The 14,500-nt window shown below is 41.9% G+C and overlaps 1 protein-coding gene across 3 annotated transcripts in view; it reads right to left on the minus strand.

Annotated features, from left to right (window-relative positions):
- SYT14 (synaptotagmin 14) overlaps positions 1–11,049 on the minus strand; it is a 103,163-nt gene extending 92,114 nt beyond the window's left edge. For all 3 annotated transcript variants that reach the window (XM_069800222.1, XM_069800221.1, XM_069800220.1), the window contains exon 1: positions 10,931–11,049. In XM_069800222.1, the coding sequence (XP_069656323.1) occupies positions 10,931–10,943 (13 nt within the window). In that variant the 5' untranslated portion in view covers positions 10,944–11,049. The remainder of the gene's footprint in view (positions 1–10,930) is intronic.
- Between the last annotated feature and the right edge of the window lie 3,451 nt (positions 11,050–14,500).

Consider the following 14,500-nt stretch of genomic DNA (forward strand, 5'->3'; position numbering starts at 1 on the left):
TTGCAGAAGGAGGAACAAGCAGGTACAAACTGTTGAAGAGATTCTTTTAATGGTATCTAGAAATTATTGGAAGAGTTGATTTTTTTATTATGATTACTTTATACCGAATGCATTTACAGCATTCATGATCCTCTTCACTTTTAAATTAATGTAGTTTGGAATGACAGGTCCTGCGGTCAAACCTTAACATCCAAGCTACACCAAGCCATGGCCTATCTTAACCATACCCTAACGCTCACTAGGCCTTTTTCCACTGACAACAAAAGACTGCATGTATATGAATACAGAACTGAAGGGAACTGCCTAGGTCTTCACACCCAGTTCCCCGCAACCTCATGAAAATACAAAACAGACAGCTCCAAAAACTCACAAAACATCTATTCCATAAGCATTAATCACTACCATCCTCCAAAGACTTCACTAGACTCTGATAACAAAATTCTTTCCATCTCAAGAATGTGGAAATACATTATATAGCACTTATTACTCTCCTTCATTCCATAATAAAGGAATTAAGCCATATAATAAAGGATATTATGATATAATATAAACTGATCTTTAAAACTCATCATTGATAACACTAACAGATGGTGTAAAAGCTTTAAGAAGATACCTGTATTTGTAGTTAAATTTACATTTAAAAGAAATAACTGTAGGAAACGCATATATTAGGAGGAAAAAAAGGATAAAAGGAATAAAAAAATGGAGTAAAACATAACTCTTCTAAAATAAAATTAAATGTCTGTGAGGTATGAAGTTAAAAAGAATCTTCATTTTATGTCAACATACTTTTTTTCGTATTCAGTAATATGAAATACAAGCCTCAAAGATACTCTTGAATGGGAAATCAAGTATCAATGAGTCTGATGATCCCATGAGTTTTGTATAGTCATCACCATTACAAAACCCAGCTATAATAGCAATAAAATAACTACTTCTTTTCAGTGCATTCTAGAAGCTGGCCAATATCGTTTTCATTCAGAAAACATTTTGGAAGGAAAACATAACAAAATGTTATGTAAAAAAAAATAATCTGGTTTTATGACAACAAGGCTTTTTAAAATAACAAACTTTGGGAGAAGATTACCATCTTCTTTAAAGTCATTGCAATCATCTTCAGGCTACAAAAGAGTGACTGAAACTCTTCTCCTTAGATTTTCTTCCCCCAATAGACTTAAATTCAGCAGTGAAGAAGAATAAAAATTACTGAAACAAATAAAAGAATTTCTCATTACACAGATGCTAGACAGTTAGTTAAAAATAAAGATTCACCTAGAAATGACCGAGAGAAGAACAGTGAGCAGCATTAGATTTTAATTATATACTGTCCTCAGTTAAATCAACCAGCTTGAAATCTCATCATAAAATACTAGTTTTAAGTTTGGATTTTGCATTGCTACCTACTGTTTTCTAAAGAAAGCTATCTTTTCTCAATCATGTAGAAGCTAAAATACGATGGTGCTCCACTAAATAATGCCTCTACATTAATCTTCATGTTACTTTTTATTGACCACAAGGCTATATAGTAAATTTATACAATTTAACGTGCATTCATTCAGGATTCTTATTTTTTCCTTTTTATTTTGTTAGAAAATGCTGAATTATATTTCTTACTTAATAGGTGATTAATCTACTACTCTTTTTCCAAACTGCTTTTGGATGGAAATCAACTTAAATAAAAATACATCAAATTACCTACGTGTTTTGAAAATAAAGTTGAAGCAAGCATCTTTTATATTTTAAATTAACCAATTTATTAAACACATGAAATATTATCCTCAAGTCACCTGGGCAGATTCTTCTTTTCTCTAGTGCTCTTCAAAACTGTGGAACTAATACACTACTGACACCTTGCTTTTACTCACAGATCAACAAAGGAACACAAGTTTTCTGTCTTTCCAACTCCCAAGAAGTCTCTCAGCTTTGAATAACCTAGTCATTGGAAGAAATTAAACTGAAAATATGAAAACATTCTGCATGATGGCAAGATGTCAATTGCTAATTTAGCACTTCAGTCTGAAAGACTAGTTTTGTGTTGGTTAACCCACAAATCCGAAAGGTTCGGTGGTATGACCTGCTTAAATTTTACAGTCTTTGGATGTTAAAGTACTTGATTTTAATATAGTGGTAGGTCACCATACTTTTACAGTTAAATAAAATTTAAGTTTGATTTAGATATAAATTATTATTAATTCTATTTCATCTTGACTATGAACATGATCTCCTATTTAACAGTTTAAAGTGAGCTTGCATATGAAACTACATAATACTTTGTGCAAAATGAAATCTGAGAATACAAAAAACCCATCTGGGGACATAAAGCTTTCCATAATTTCAGACAATGGAAGTAAAATGAGAAATAATGAAAGATGAAGTAATTTTAGAACTGCACATTCAACAAAACATTTAAGGTTTCTTCAGCAAGGACCACCACCTCGTGGCCCTAAAATCTAAATCATTCAAACATTTAGCACAAACAGAATGCCCAGATGTTTTAGAGGCAGCTGAAACACCTGATGAAGTTTAATTTTCTCAATTTAGGATAGAGATTTTGTATACGAAGTCTCTATTTACCAAGATGACTATCACAGCAAAAAGATTAAATGTTGTACATCAAAGAAGATAAAGCACTACCTGAATTCTGTATTGATTAAATATTATGTCTTTCTAAAACTAGTACAATTCAAAACTCAAAGTTCTACTATGTTTGGACTTTAGCTGAAACTCCACTACTAGGTGCTGAAAATAATTGTCTAGGAAATTTAACATAGCAATTATCATAGAGTGATTTAGGTTGGGAACAACCTCTGGCGCTCTGAGAGACTTCAGAACAGGACCACCTTTACAGGAGGTTGCTCTGGGCCTCAACCAACTACGTTCTGCAAGGACGGAGATTCCATGACCTCTCCAGGCACTACTGGTTCCAAGGGGAAGGCAGGGAAGGTGTCAGCCCTCTCACGGTGAGCACTTCTTTCTTATAGCCTGTCAGGATCTCCCTTGATGCAGCTCACACCCATTGCCTCATGGGCTTTCTCTGTGCACCTGAAGAACCCATCTCCATTTCTTAGACTCCCTTACACAATGAAAGGCTGCAGTAAAGGCCCCCCTTCAGGCTTCCCCAGACTACACGAACATATCTCCCAAGCCTCTCCTCATGTGCCATGCACTCCAGTCCCCCACCACCTCAGCGGCACTCTGCTGGAGTCTCTCCAGTTTGTCAGTCTCTCTCATACTGGGTTAACACAGCTGGATACAGGTCAGAGGCACATGGCTGGTCCATGTTCAACATGCTGTTCACCAGGACCCTCAGGTTCTTTCATGCAGAGTTGCTCCTGGCCAGTCTGTCCACAGCTTGTAGTGCTGCATGGACTTGGACTTTTCATTTGTCCTTGTTGAAGTTCATGCAGTTCCCTTCAGCCCATTCTTTCAGCTTGCTGAGCACCTGCCAGGTAGCAGCCCTGCCCTCCAGCTTATTAACTGCTCCCTTATCTGGCATCACCCACAAACTCGGTGAGGGTCCATCCATTCCATCCCTTCAACAAACATGCCACACAGTCTCAGTTCCAGTATCAATACCATGGTGCAACTTAGGCTATATAAGACACGTTATTCTTCAATTCAGCAACAAATCCATGTTAGTAGCTGCAGCAGAACATCACATCGTATCACGAAGTCTTTGTCATTGGGTGTAAGTTTTGGGACATACTCTTTATATGATAAACTACTTTCCTGCTGAGGATTGTATTTTAATTAGCATTTTGCTAAGTTTGGACTACATTCAACAAACATTCACTTAATATTTTATTCAACATTAGACAACTATTTTTTCCATGGAATTCCAGTGCAGAATGACAATACCATGCAGGCTGAGTAGCAGGAACAGGGTGAGGGGCACAGCATCCATTACAGCCCTTGAGAGCCCACCTTGCCAAATTACAGAGGAGTAGCTGCTGCTCACGCACAGCAACAGCAAGGGACGTGCATTTCAGCAGAGCTCCTTCACTCCTGCTCTGTAACCCCAGGTCAGACAGTCATTGTCAATCTACAGATCACAGGTAAGGCTGGCCAGCTGCCTCGAGCATGCAGGATTGTCAAACGAGAAGGAAACAACAGTGCTGTGCAGCAAATGCATAAAATAGCGGTGTTACAGTGCAGAAACGTAAAATGGGATACAAGTGATAAAGCCTAACACATTGTTAACGTTAACGTGTCTGAAGCATGTGGAAATACTAATGCTTTTGCTTCAAATACAAGATAGTTAGGAAACCCATTCTTATGCTAATCTGTTTCATATAACATACTACAAATTTATTCTAAAAGGCAACTATAATGAAAGTGTTCTGGCTCACATATACCAACAAATCCAGTCCTTGAAAAATTGCCTCATACCATGAACTGAATTTAAGGAAGAATCTGGTTTTATTGGAACACACAGCTAACTGCAAAGGAAAATAAACAAAGCTGAAAAGACTTTCACAGAACAGCAACTCTACAGCTGGCATCAGTATGATGTTTTTCCTAAACAGGTTATGTATACCCATTAGTCCATCCTCACCCATGGTGTAAAATCACCTCTGCATTCCTTTAGTACCCTTTTTACCATTTTAGTCTACAAACAATATTGCATATGTAAAAAATGAAATTTTTAAAGTTGAATGCTTGGAAGTAGTGAAAAAGCAAACTAAAAAGCAAACAATATTGAATTTATTAGGACAGAGACAGCAAGTTAAAAAAAAAAACTCAAATATGCTATTTTAGATCCTTATTATGCGCCCACATCTTGTATATTTTCTGCAGTTTTGGTCTCCTCTCTGTCCCACCAACTCAAAGAATAAAATAGAACCACAGAAGTCACAGAGAAAGGCAAAAAAAGTCAATAAAATGGTTAAAACACAGTTTCCATTTGAGGAGTGATTTAATAGACTAAGACTCTTGGACCTGGAAAAAAGACACAGCAGATGGTGGATGTAAGCAGGTGAATAAAGAACAATTATTTACTGTCTAACCCACTAATAAAAGAAATAAGTATCAGATTAAACTAGCAGCAGATGTGTTCAAGATCAGAAGTTTTCAAGAGTAAAAGTTAGAAATCAATGTTCTGATTTTATAATACAAACTCCTACTGTACACACTGTCTTCTCTGCTAGCACCATTTAAAAAAACTGCTTATTTCAGACTACAAAACAAAAATACCTGTAAGATGTGTGTCAATCATACGGAACCTACCACTTTTCACATCAAAGAATATGCTCCTCTGCAGAATGTAACCTATTAGTTCACAAACTCAACACTCATTTGCTGTCTTACAATTAACTTTCAAAACCATCCCAAAGTTTCTCCATCTCACTCTAGAGACAGGTTTACACAGAAATCAGAAAACATCTCCCACCTTCAAAAGTTAAATACTCAAAAATCAGGAAGTGCGAGGATTAAATGCTGACTTGAAATCCACTTCAATCTCCAGGTGCACATTTACTTTTATATACAACATAGGACCTTTGCCTTATGCAGTTCAAAACCTGACAATATTCAGGAAAAGCCTGAAAGTATCAGCTGTGGATCCCTCGCACCATTCACTACAAAAGCTGCAAGAAGTGTAATTGAATCAGGCTGGGAATAAGGCGAAGAGAAAATATGACCTAATGGTTAAAACAGTTGAAAGTTCTCTAGAAGATAGCAAGACTCTCCTCTCTTACAGATCCCCTGTACTTTGATAGGCAGTAATATAAGCCAACATTTTTAATCAGGTAGCGACTGTGCGTTTGCTTTCCTGCATGCCCATCTTGAACGCCAAGAGTTCCAATTTGCAAAAGTGCTAAGCACTAAAAATGAACAGAATTCAAGAAGAATTTCACTCTGAATGCATCAACTGTTCTTATATGCAGCATGATAGTTTCATCTTGGCCCGTGGCGAGCTTGTCAAAAAGAAGTCTGTAGAGCATTAGAGGTTAGATTTTTTTTTTTTTTTTTTTTAAAAAGGTAGTCCACTCTTACCTAAAAGGCAAGAGAGACCTAACAGCTGTCTATTTCAATAGATCCATAACACCACAGTGATGATGGTGTAACACAAATCCAACCCGGAAATTGGTAATTTTGCATACAGCATAAGGTTTTACTGCCATCAGCAAATAATGCAGGGAATCATCCTCACAATGACAATAAAAAAATTAATACTGGGTAACATTTGCTGAATAGTTTCCACTACAGACAGTGAATGAGCATAAGACAGCATTAAACAGATTCTGTGTGGCTGATCAAATCTGATAACCTGACATTTGATCCACCCCACATTTAACAAAAGTGTTTAAAAGTGGGCCTAAGTACAAAATACGGCTTCTTATGTTTAGGCTTTATTTAATACTTCTGCTGCTGCTCAACCCCTGCCCTGGCTGCACCAACTTGGATTCACAAGCACTATGGCCAATTCAGATCAGTGCTAACTTAAGGATCTCTGTGTCATCTTACACCCTTCTAGTACACACTGCAGCAACACCTGAATATCCCAGGTAACTTGGCAGTTAAGATAAAACTGTTCCCTGGGCCAGATTCAACCTATGAGCCATGTGTATGATACTCCTACCTAAGCACTGTACGCAGCTCATTGCTCTTTTGTTTTCTGTTCTGGTTTCTGGCAATTTGCAACTAGGCATAGTTTTCATGTAACGTATATGAAGTAGTGTTCTAAATCCTCTCTCTTCTTATATCCATAGAAAAAAAGTAGGTTCATTTCGTAATTTTTGTCTTTGTTTCCCAAGGAAATGAGGGTTATATAATGAAACAGTTTGCTTCCTGCCCCATCCTTCTATTGCTTACAAATTCACTGGCTAATTTAAGCCAAAATTGACAGAAAGTTTTAAGAACTTAATACTTTTAGGATTCTATGTTTCATAAAAAATCAGCAATCAAATACGACATAAACACAGACCCCATCAAACACAGGGACAGCCAAACAGCTGAGAAATCCACGCACAGCACACACAGCTGCAGCTGCCTGCTCCCAACCAAACAGCTGGCAGATGAGGAAAGAGAGGGAGGACAATCTTGTCAGAAACATCAGAGAGCTCAGGATACTTCAGAGACACTCAGGAGGTATTCACAAGCCTAGATACATGACGAGGACCTTGGCATACTACATCCGGAACAGCAAGTGTTACACTAGTAGAATCACAGGGGAAAAATATGGGAAGCCATGTTCATTAGTCTCATTACTCTAGCAATAACTTATTAGATGACAGCACCACCCTGTAATTCTTTCTTCTCTAGTAGATTCCTTTTACCTGTACGGCTCATTATTCTCTTTAATACTACTTCTCAGTTCTTAACACCAAACTCCTCACAATGAAAACCATAGGAAAGAGTTTAAATTCAAAAAGAATTAACTCCATCTGAAAAGGTTCATCTCTAAATGTATTCCCCTCCTTGAGAGATGTACACTTTTGTATAGCCTATACCATGTTAAAGCACATTCAAGTGCAGCCCAAGAACCTGGTAAAAGTAAATTCATAAGGATATGCAAGATGTGCAATTCTGCCTTAGGTTACAAAGCATCCCACTGCGACCTTTACATTTCTTTTCCCTCCTTCATGCAACACAATGTGATTTCTGCTGCTAGCTCCTCACCCAGCCCTCAATTCAACAGAACTCTTAAGGCAGGTGCCAAAGTTTTGCTATTGCTCAAAAAAGGAAAAGCAGCTTAAAGAAATCAAATTAATGCTGCCATGAGAAACATTACCATGGCAATGCTGAAGGATTCTCAGAAGTGACTCCTCAACACTCTCTCTTCCCAATCCCAGCAAACCATCACAAGACCCGAGGCCTGGGCACCTGCAGGTGAGAGAATCTTAAATCTCAGACTGCCTGCCAGTCTGGGCTTACTACTGCTTTCAGTTTGGCCTTACTCTCTACCATATTTGCAATCCTCCCCATTCTGATACTCTCTGCATTAGATTAATTTAACCTTTCCCTATGAAAAAGTGGAAATATTAAGCAATAAAAAACTTTGCATCATAAAATAGAGCTCCTACTTAATACTAAGACTGATTTTGTTTTGGAAGAGAAATATACTGAAATAACTGTAAATACAAGTCTCTCAACTCATTTGAGCCAAAAGTTTTCCAGTTGGGTTACCCTCTGCTGTTTCCTAGCAAATCCAAGATTGCCCGACCTATGCTAACTATATATCTGATGTCTTTATAAAGATATAAAAAAGAACATGTTTTACCATGACATTAACTTTATAAAGAAAAAGATGTAACTGTTCCCTCAATCACTAAATTAGGGCTTTGAACTTGATCACATGAAGGATACTTCTCTTTTAAAAGTCTGTCAGTGATCATAATGCAAAAAAGTAACAAAGCATTGTCACTGAACAAAATGACAATGGTCATTCGCCATGGCCAATGGCTCCCTGGTTCTATATAACACTTGATACAAAAGCCTCACTTTTAAAAAAATTTGGGGTTTTAGTGTTAGAATCAACGTAAACTGGTACCTTTTCCAGTGTTGCTTTGTCAGCATACTTACAGATTTTTTAAGAACAACCAAAAGCACTTAATTTCTTGCAGCTAACAAATCCTATTTTAATTTGAGCTCTTTTAATTTTGCACACTCTTCACATATAACTGTATATGTCCTGCTTTGAAGGAGTTTTGAGCTATTTTATATTTATTCTTCAATCAGAAATTTTCAGTCTTGCTTATTTCCCATGCCTTTACCAAAAAAAACCTGGACAACTGCAGTGTCTTTAAAACAGAGCAAAGTATTTTCTCTGTTTACTTAATTAAATACATTTACAAATTTACATGGACACAATGTAAATTCTGTATTTTGACACTTTACACAGGAAGCCCTGTGGTTTGATCCTGACTTCAAGAGTTAGTATTCGCCCAAATCAAACTCATATTTTTAAACACTGCTGGCCAGGAAATAGTACTGCTAAACAGTCAAGGCAAGGTACTGTTGCATAAACAGGAGGGAGAGAACACCAAGATGAGGAATAAAAATTGTAACACCTACTAACAAATCTACAGCATTCAGCTATTCAGTTGAAAACAAAGAGGATGCTGCACACCGGCTACAGATTACAGCAGAAAAATAGATTGCATTTTCTGTCTTTGGGAAGAGTACTAAATCAAAACCTAGCAGATCGCTTTCATGATTGGATTTTTCTTTTATGCTGCCTCACATTTAACTGTAAACTATGCACCCAATTTTCTCAAGAGCTTCAGTCCCATTTTGGCAATTTCACAGAAGTATCCACAAGACGGGCTATTTCTAAAGTCTGGCCCTAATGAGAAGTGTTGCATTCTTTTCAAAGGCTAGATTGCTTAATTCATTCATGAGTATTTGCTTTAAGAAGTAATGCCCTAAATCCTCTGAAAATATTAAACATGAACTTCACATTATGTGAATATTTTCAGATCTAACAAATTCTCACAGATTTCTGGGATAACGCAGCCTAAAATGAAAACAGAGACAGATTTTGAAGGACTGATGTATTTTTTTTTCCCAAGCTTGAGTTACGTAAAAAGTCCAGACCCAGCAGAAATTTTTGCTATCTTCTTGATAATATTAAGAGGGCTCTTCAGCAGAAAAGAACCTAGCCAACTTAAAGCTGGCCAGCTTAGACTCCTGGTGTGCACAGCTTCCAAGACAGGGTGAACACGCAGCTTTGCTTGCGCAGTGCAACTTCTTACAGAGGCCTGAATTACTAATTCAAGGAAACCGACAGCACAGAAGCATCCCACATGCAAAACAAACCAGAACAGTTTGGGTTTTGCCCCTCACTGTTTTCCTGAATTCTTTAAGTTACAACAACAGATGCTTTCAGAAAGAAACACCAGGGTCGAGGAAGCAGCATACCTTAGGACCTTCTTTTGCTGGAAATAAAGTTCTGGGATCTATTATTTTTGTTAAAAGTATTTTTAACGAGGTGTAAAGTTACTCTCCGAATCGAGGGAAGGTTTCAAAAAAAAGCTCGGAAGCCCTGCCTTTTAAGATGATCACCTCCAAACAAACCCAACAAGTGTCTAGTACATCTCGCTCCTCTGTTGTTGTTGTTAAGTGATGACTAGAAAGATCTGCGGACGCAGGCTTCTGTGCAGCCTGTTAGCTCTCAGCAGCCGGGCCACCGGCAGGGCGCAGGGAACCTCCCTCGCCTGGGGAATCAGTTTTCAGAGACTTCAGGGCCGGGAGGGACGATTACTTTTAAAGCAGTTGCCAAAGTCTCTCCGGGGAGGACGGATAAGGCTGCGCACGTTCAGCGGCTGACATTTACAACCAGGGTGCGGGCTGTTCTGACACACCCCCTCGCTCCGGCGGTCTCGGACCCGGCGGACCCGGCGGCGGGCAGAGGCGGCACAGCCCCGGCCCCTCCGCCGGCCCCGGGGGGAGCCCGCCCGCCCCCGCCTCCCCACCAGAGCAAGGGCGGCTCACGGCACGGAGAGGATGCCTTCGTCCTCCTCAGGTCCCCTCCGCGGCGCCCACAGGCGCACGCCCGGCAGCCTTGGGGCAGGCGGCGGCGGAGGAGGAGGAGGAAGGATGCCGGCCACCGCGCCAGGGATTATTTACCCCTGCCCGGCTCCCAGGCACGGAGACGGGAGGAGGCAGCAGCGACACTCACCTCTCCCCCACGCACGGAACAGCCCCTCCGCGGCAGCCCCCGCCGCGGGGCCGGCCCGGGTTGGGGGAGGAAGGGGAGAGGAGAGAAGAGGCGTCCCCCCGCCGCCCTCCTCAGCCCGGCTCCGGGCACCGCCGGGCGGGGGTGCCGCTCGGCTTCGGCGCGCCCCCGCCTCACGCCGCGGTGGCAGCCCTCTCCCCCCCCCCCCCCCGAGCCGCCCCCCTCCCCGTGCCCGGGGGAGGAGAGGGAGAGGAGGGGGCTGGGGGAGGGGAGCGATTCGGGGCGAGAGGAGCCCGTTATTGGCCTACTTACCATCAATCGCCATGATCCCCGGGGTGGGCCGTACCAAGTGGAGCGCACGCAGGAGAGGCGCTGGCAGGCGCCGCGGCTGCGAGACGGGAGCGCCGCGCGGGGCCGGGCGGGGGCGGCGGGGCGGGGAAGGGGGGGCGGGCCAGCGGAGCGTGCCGGGGCGCGTGACTCCTCCCCCCGCCGCCACCGCCCTGCGCGCGCGCCCGCCCGCGTCCGAGCGGCGGCGGCGGCGGCGGCCGTCGAAGCGGCGGGGCTCGCCGGCTGGGCCGCGCGCCCGCCCGCAGCGGGCTGGAGGCGCTCCGCCCCGCCCCGCCCCGCCCCTCACCTCCCCTCAGCGGCCGGCGGCGCGGGCAGTCCTGGCGCCCTCCGGGTTTGGGGAGAGAACGCTGATATTCGGCAAGGGAAGAGCTCCTCACTTTCCATGGTTCTGTTCCGTGGGGTTTCTTCCCAAAGCTAGTGGCTGAAACGGAAAACAAAGCTGTTAAACCGCGAGCGTCAGTCAGGCTGTGGTTCCCTAAACGCCTCCGGAGCTTCGCCCGCCCAGCACCTGCAGTCAGGTGGGCGCAGCTTCCCCGTGTTCACACAGGTACGGCCGCGCTGAGGGCCCATGCAGCCCTGTAAAAAGTCGTACTTTAGCTACGTAGAGCAGCTGAAAGACAGGAAATGTCAGCTTTAAAATTACCCACGCAGCCTTCACTTGCTCCACAGCGCAAGTAATACATCACGACAGGGCGCCACTGCACAATCACAGACCTTTTTTTTTTTCTTCCTCCCATTGTACCTCTGACTGACTTGGTACACAAGACAGGTGGCATTTAAGAGTGAATCAGGATCCTGTGGTGAACAGATACCATAAATCTCAGGTTTGATGGCTTCCGTTTCTCACCGTAACGTTCTGTAGTCGCAGCATCCAATTTCCTATAGATTTGGAGGTGTAAAACTGAAATAACATTCTGTCACGTGGAGCCACATTCACAAGCACGCTACGTATCTTCAGAAGGGCTTGACGCCTTCAAATTTACAGCAACCTTCAACAAATGCTTGAAGTGAATTTGATGCTAAAAGGGATTTGAAGAAATTAGAAAGGGTTAATGGATCTGCAGTAGTTTACACAGGGGGGGTTTGGCGTGGAGGTGTTTTCTTCTTGAAACTTGGCTATGGCAGGCACTTCCCTGTGGCTACACCCTCTGTGTGCTCCTCCTTTCCCCCCTCAGGTGCTGCTTCAGTTGTTACCCTTTCCTCTGTCCTGCCTGCCACCGGTCCTTCCTCTCCCTTCCTTGCCTTTCCCTCAGCTCCCTCACACTGGGACCAGCCTCTCTTCCCCCAGGGGTCTGGAGTTGCTGTCCCACGCGGGACATCCTTCTGCACTCTCCTCCTCGCCTCCCAGAAGCTCCATGCAAAAGGAGCAGCATGGCGAGCGAAGAGGACAGGATTTTGCGAGGCCCCACAGCATTTACCACGGGGATCCTGGGAGCCAGAAGGACGTCTGAGCTGGGCCGTGCATGGCTCCTGCGACTAACAAACAGCCAAGCAGTTCGGTTGTATTATGGATTTTATATTGTGAAAGACAACGGGATATATGTAAAACTCTTCTTGCTCTGTGGGAAAGTCCCGCTAACATTTGGAGCTATAAGGAAACGGAACACATCAGTACATACGAACAGGTTTTTCGGACACGGTCTGGCAGAACATAGGAAGATTTTCACAAGATCATCAGGAGGAATATCTTTGGTACCAACATATTCTTTCTGCCAAATGTAAGTCACTGTTCAAATCCTGGAAGCATTAATCTCCTTCAGTCTAGCAGCCTTCAGAAATGTTTTGTCATATGGAAAAATCAATGTGTTTTCTCAATTTCATTCTTCACCTCAGTTAGAAAAAGCAACTTCAAAGTGAGGAGTTTAAAAGCAAAGTCAGCTTGAGCAAAATGGCCATCTTGGAAAACACGAGTCCCAAATGACAGACATTTGTCCAGACAAGAAGCAACTGTAAAAAGGATCTTAAAAGAGAAAATGTCAGCAGAGCTTAATGGCAAATACATTTCTCTGTACCGGCACTGACATTTACCTCAGATACCCTGATGATTTTCTGTTCATTCCTAGAAAGTGTTCCAGCCCTGAAGTTTTCTGTACAGTTTATCTTGATAGCCACCTTTCTGACGATATTACTGTATTGAGCACAGGAATGAAGACTCCTGTGGGATCAAGTACATAGTTAGAGTTATTATTTTTCTTGACATTATTTTATTTCTCCCCCTGCTTTTGGCAGCATCCCCGTACAAAGGAAGTACCAGTCACTGACGTCAGCAAAACTTCCCAGAGCACAGACATCAACCCATACAGAATCCAGGATTCAGGCTGTGAGATGTTTAAAAAGTAATCTAAAATTTTTGGAGAGCCTCACATGCCATCACATTTCTGTGATTCATGTATGCAATTAACATAGTGGGATACAGAAGTTCCTATCATTGGACAAACTCTTTTTGAGGGTGAGGAATGAATACGTGGTTGTGATGTAGTAACATTACAACTGGAACTCTTAGTCCAGGCTTTTGGTTTTCAGAACACAAAAGAAACACATACCTTCTACCAAAGTAGTGATTTGCTCAGTTTGGAAAAACAATTTCAGGACACGAGGAACAAACATGGTTCCATGTCAACAAAGAGATGGTATGAAAAGCATCTGTCAAGAACCGAAACATGACTTTTTAGAGCTAAATCATTTAGAATCAAATCAGTTCTATTTGTGCTTTAGTTTCACAAGCACATGTTTAAAATTTCTAAGCTTTATTCAAACATCAGATACTCCTGCCCACCACCTAAGAGTCTCATGTTTCAGTGTTACCAGGAGCGACAAATCTTGAACAAACTTCCAAAATTCAACTATTTTTGTTTTTTCCTGTGGTATAATTGTAACAGTATAAGCTATAGCTTCATCCATTCCCTGCATGAAAGGAGCACAGCTGATCAGTTTGGATGTGTCAGAGGCTTTCTACTAAATCCAATGGGCAATTCTTTCTGCTGAAAGCATTTCCATGTGATCCTATCAGTCTGCCATTTGCAAAAAAGGACAGCTGCACACGAACCTGACTACAGCGCAACATGAGACCTTAAGTAATGGTGATAAATCAGTAATGTACAAACAATTCACAGGTTATCAAGAGTTTCCTATCAAAGGGAAGAACTACCACCTGTTGTGACAACAAATTTGCCGACAGCAATATAACTAACTGACACGTATAGGGTAAATTTTATCCCGTAAGCCCTAAAGTTTTCAACAAACTACCTACACAGGAGAAACTTCTCCCACTGCACTGATGTGAAACCCCTTTGGCAATTAAAATTGAAAGCTGCTGGAAACTTTGCCATGAGGGCCATAGAAAGGTAAATACATTAAAGATCATGAAGGTCTCAGTTACTGGGAAAACAAGTACAGTAACAGCATATTATGTAAGTATATATATGAGATATAGTACAGTTATATATAGCATGGGAAATAATTCTGTTTTAAGACCATGTCTGTTTAACATATCTTGGTGCCATTGTTTATATACATTCCTTGTGTGTGTTCAGG

The sequence above is a fragment of the Haliaeetus albicilla genome, chromosome 13 (assembly GCF_947461875.1).
Source record: "Haliaeetus albicilla chromosome 13, bHalAlb1.1, whole genome shotgun sequence".
Taxonomy (NCBI): domain Eukaryota; kingdom Metazoa; phylum Chordata; class Aves; order Accipitriformes; family Accipitridae; genus Haliaeetus; species Haliaeetus albicilla.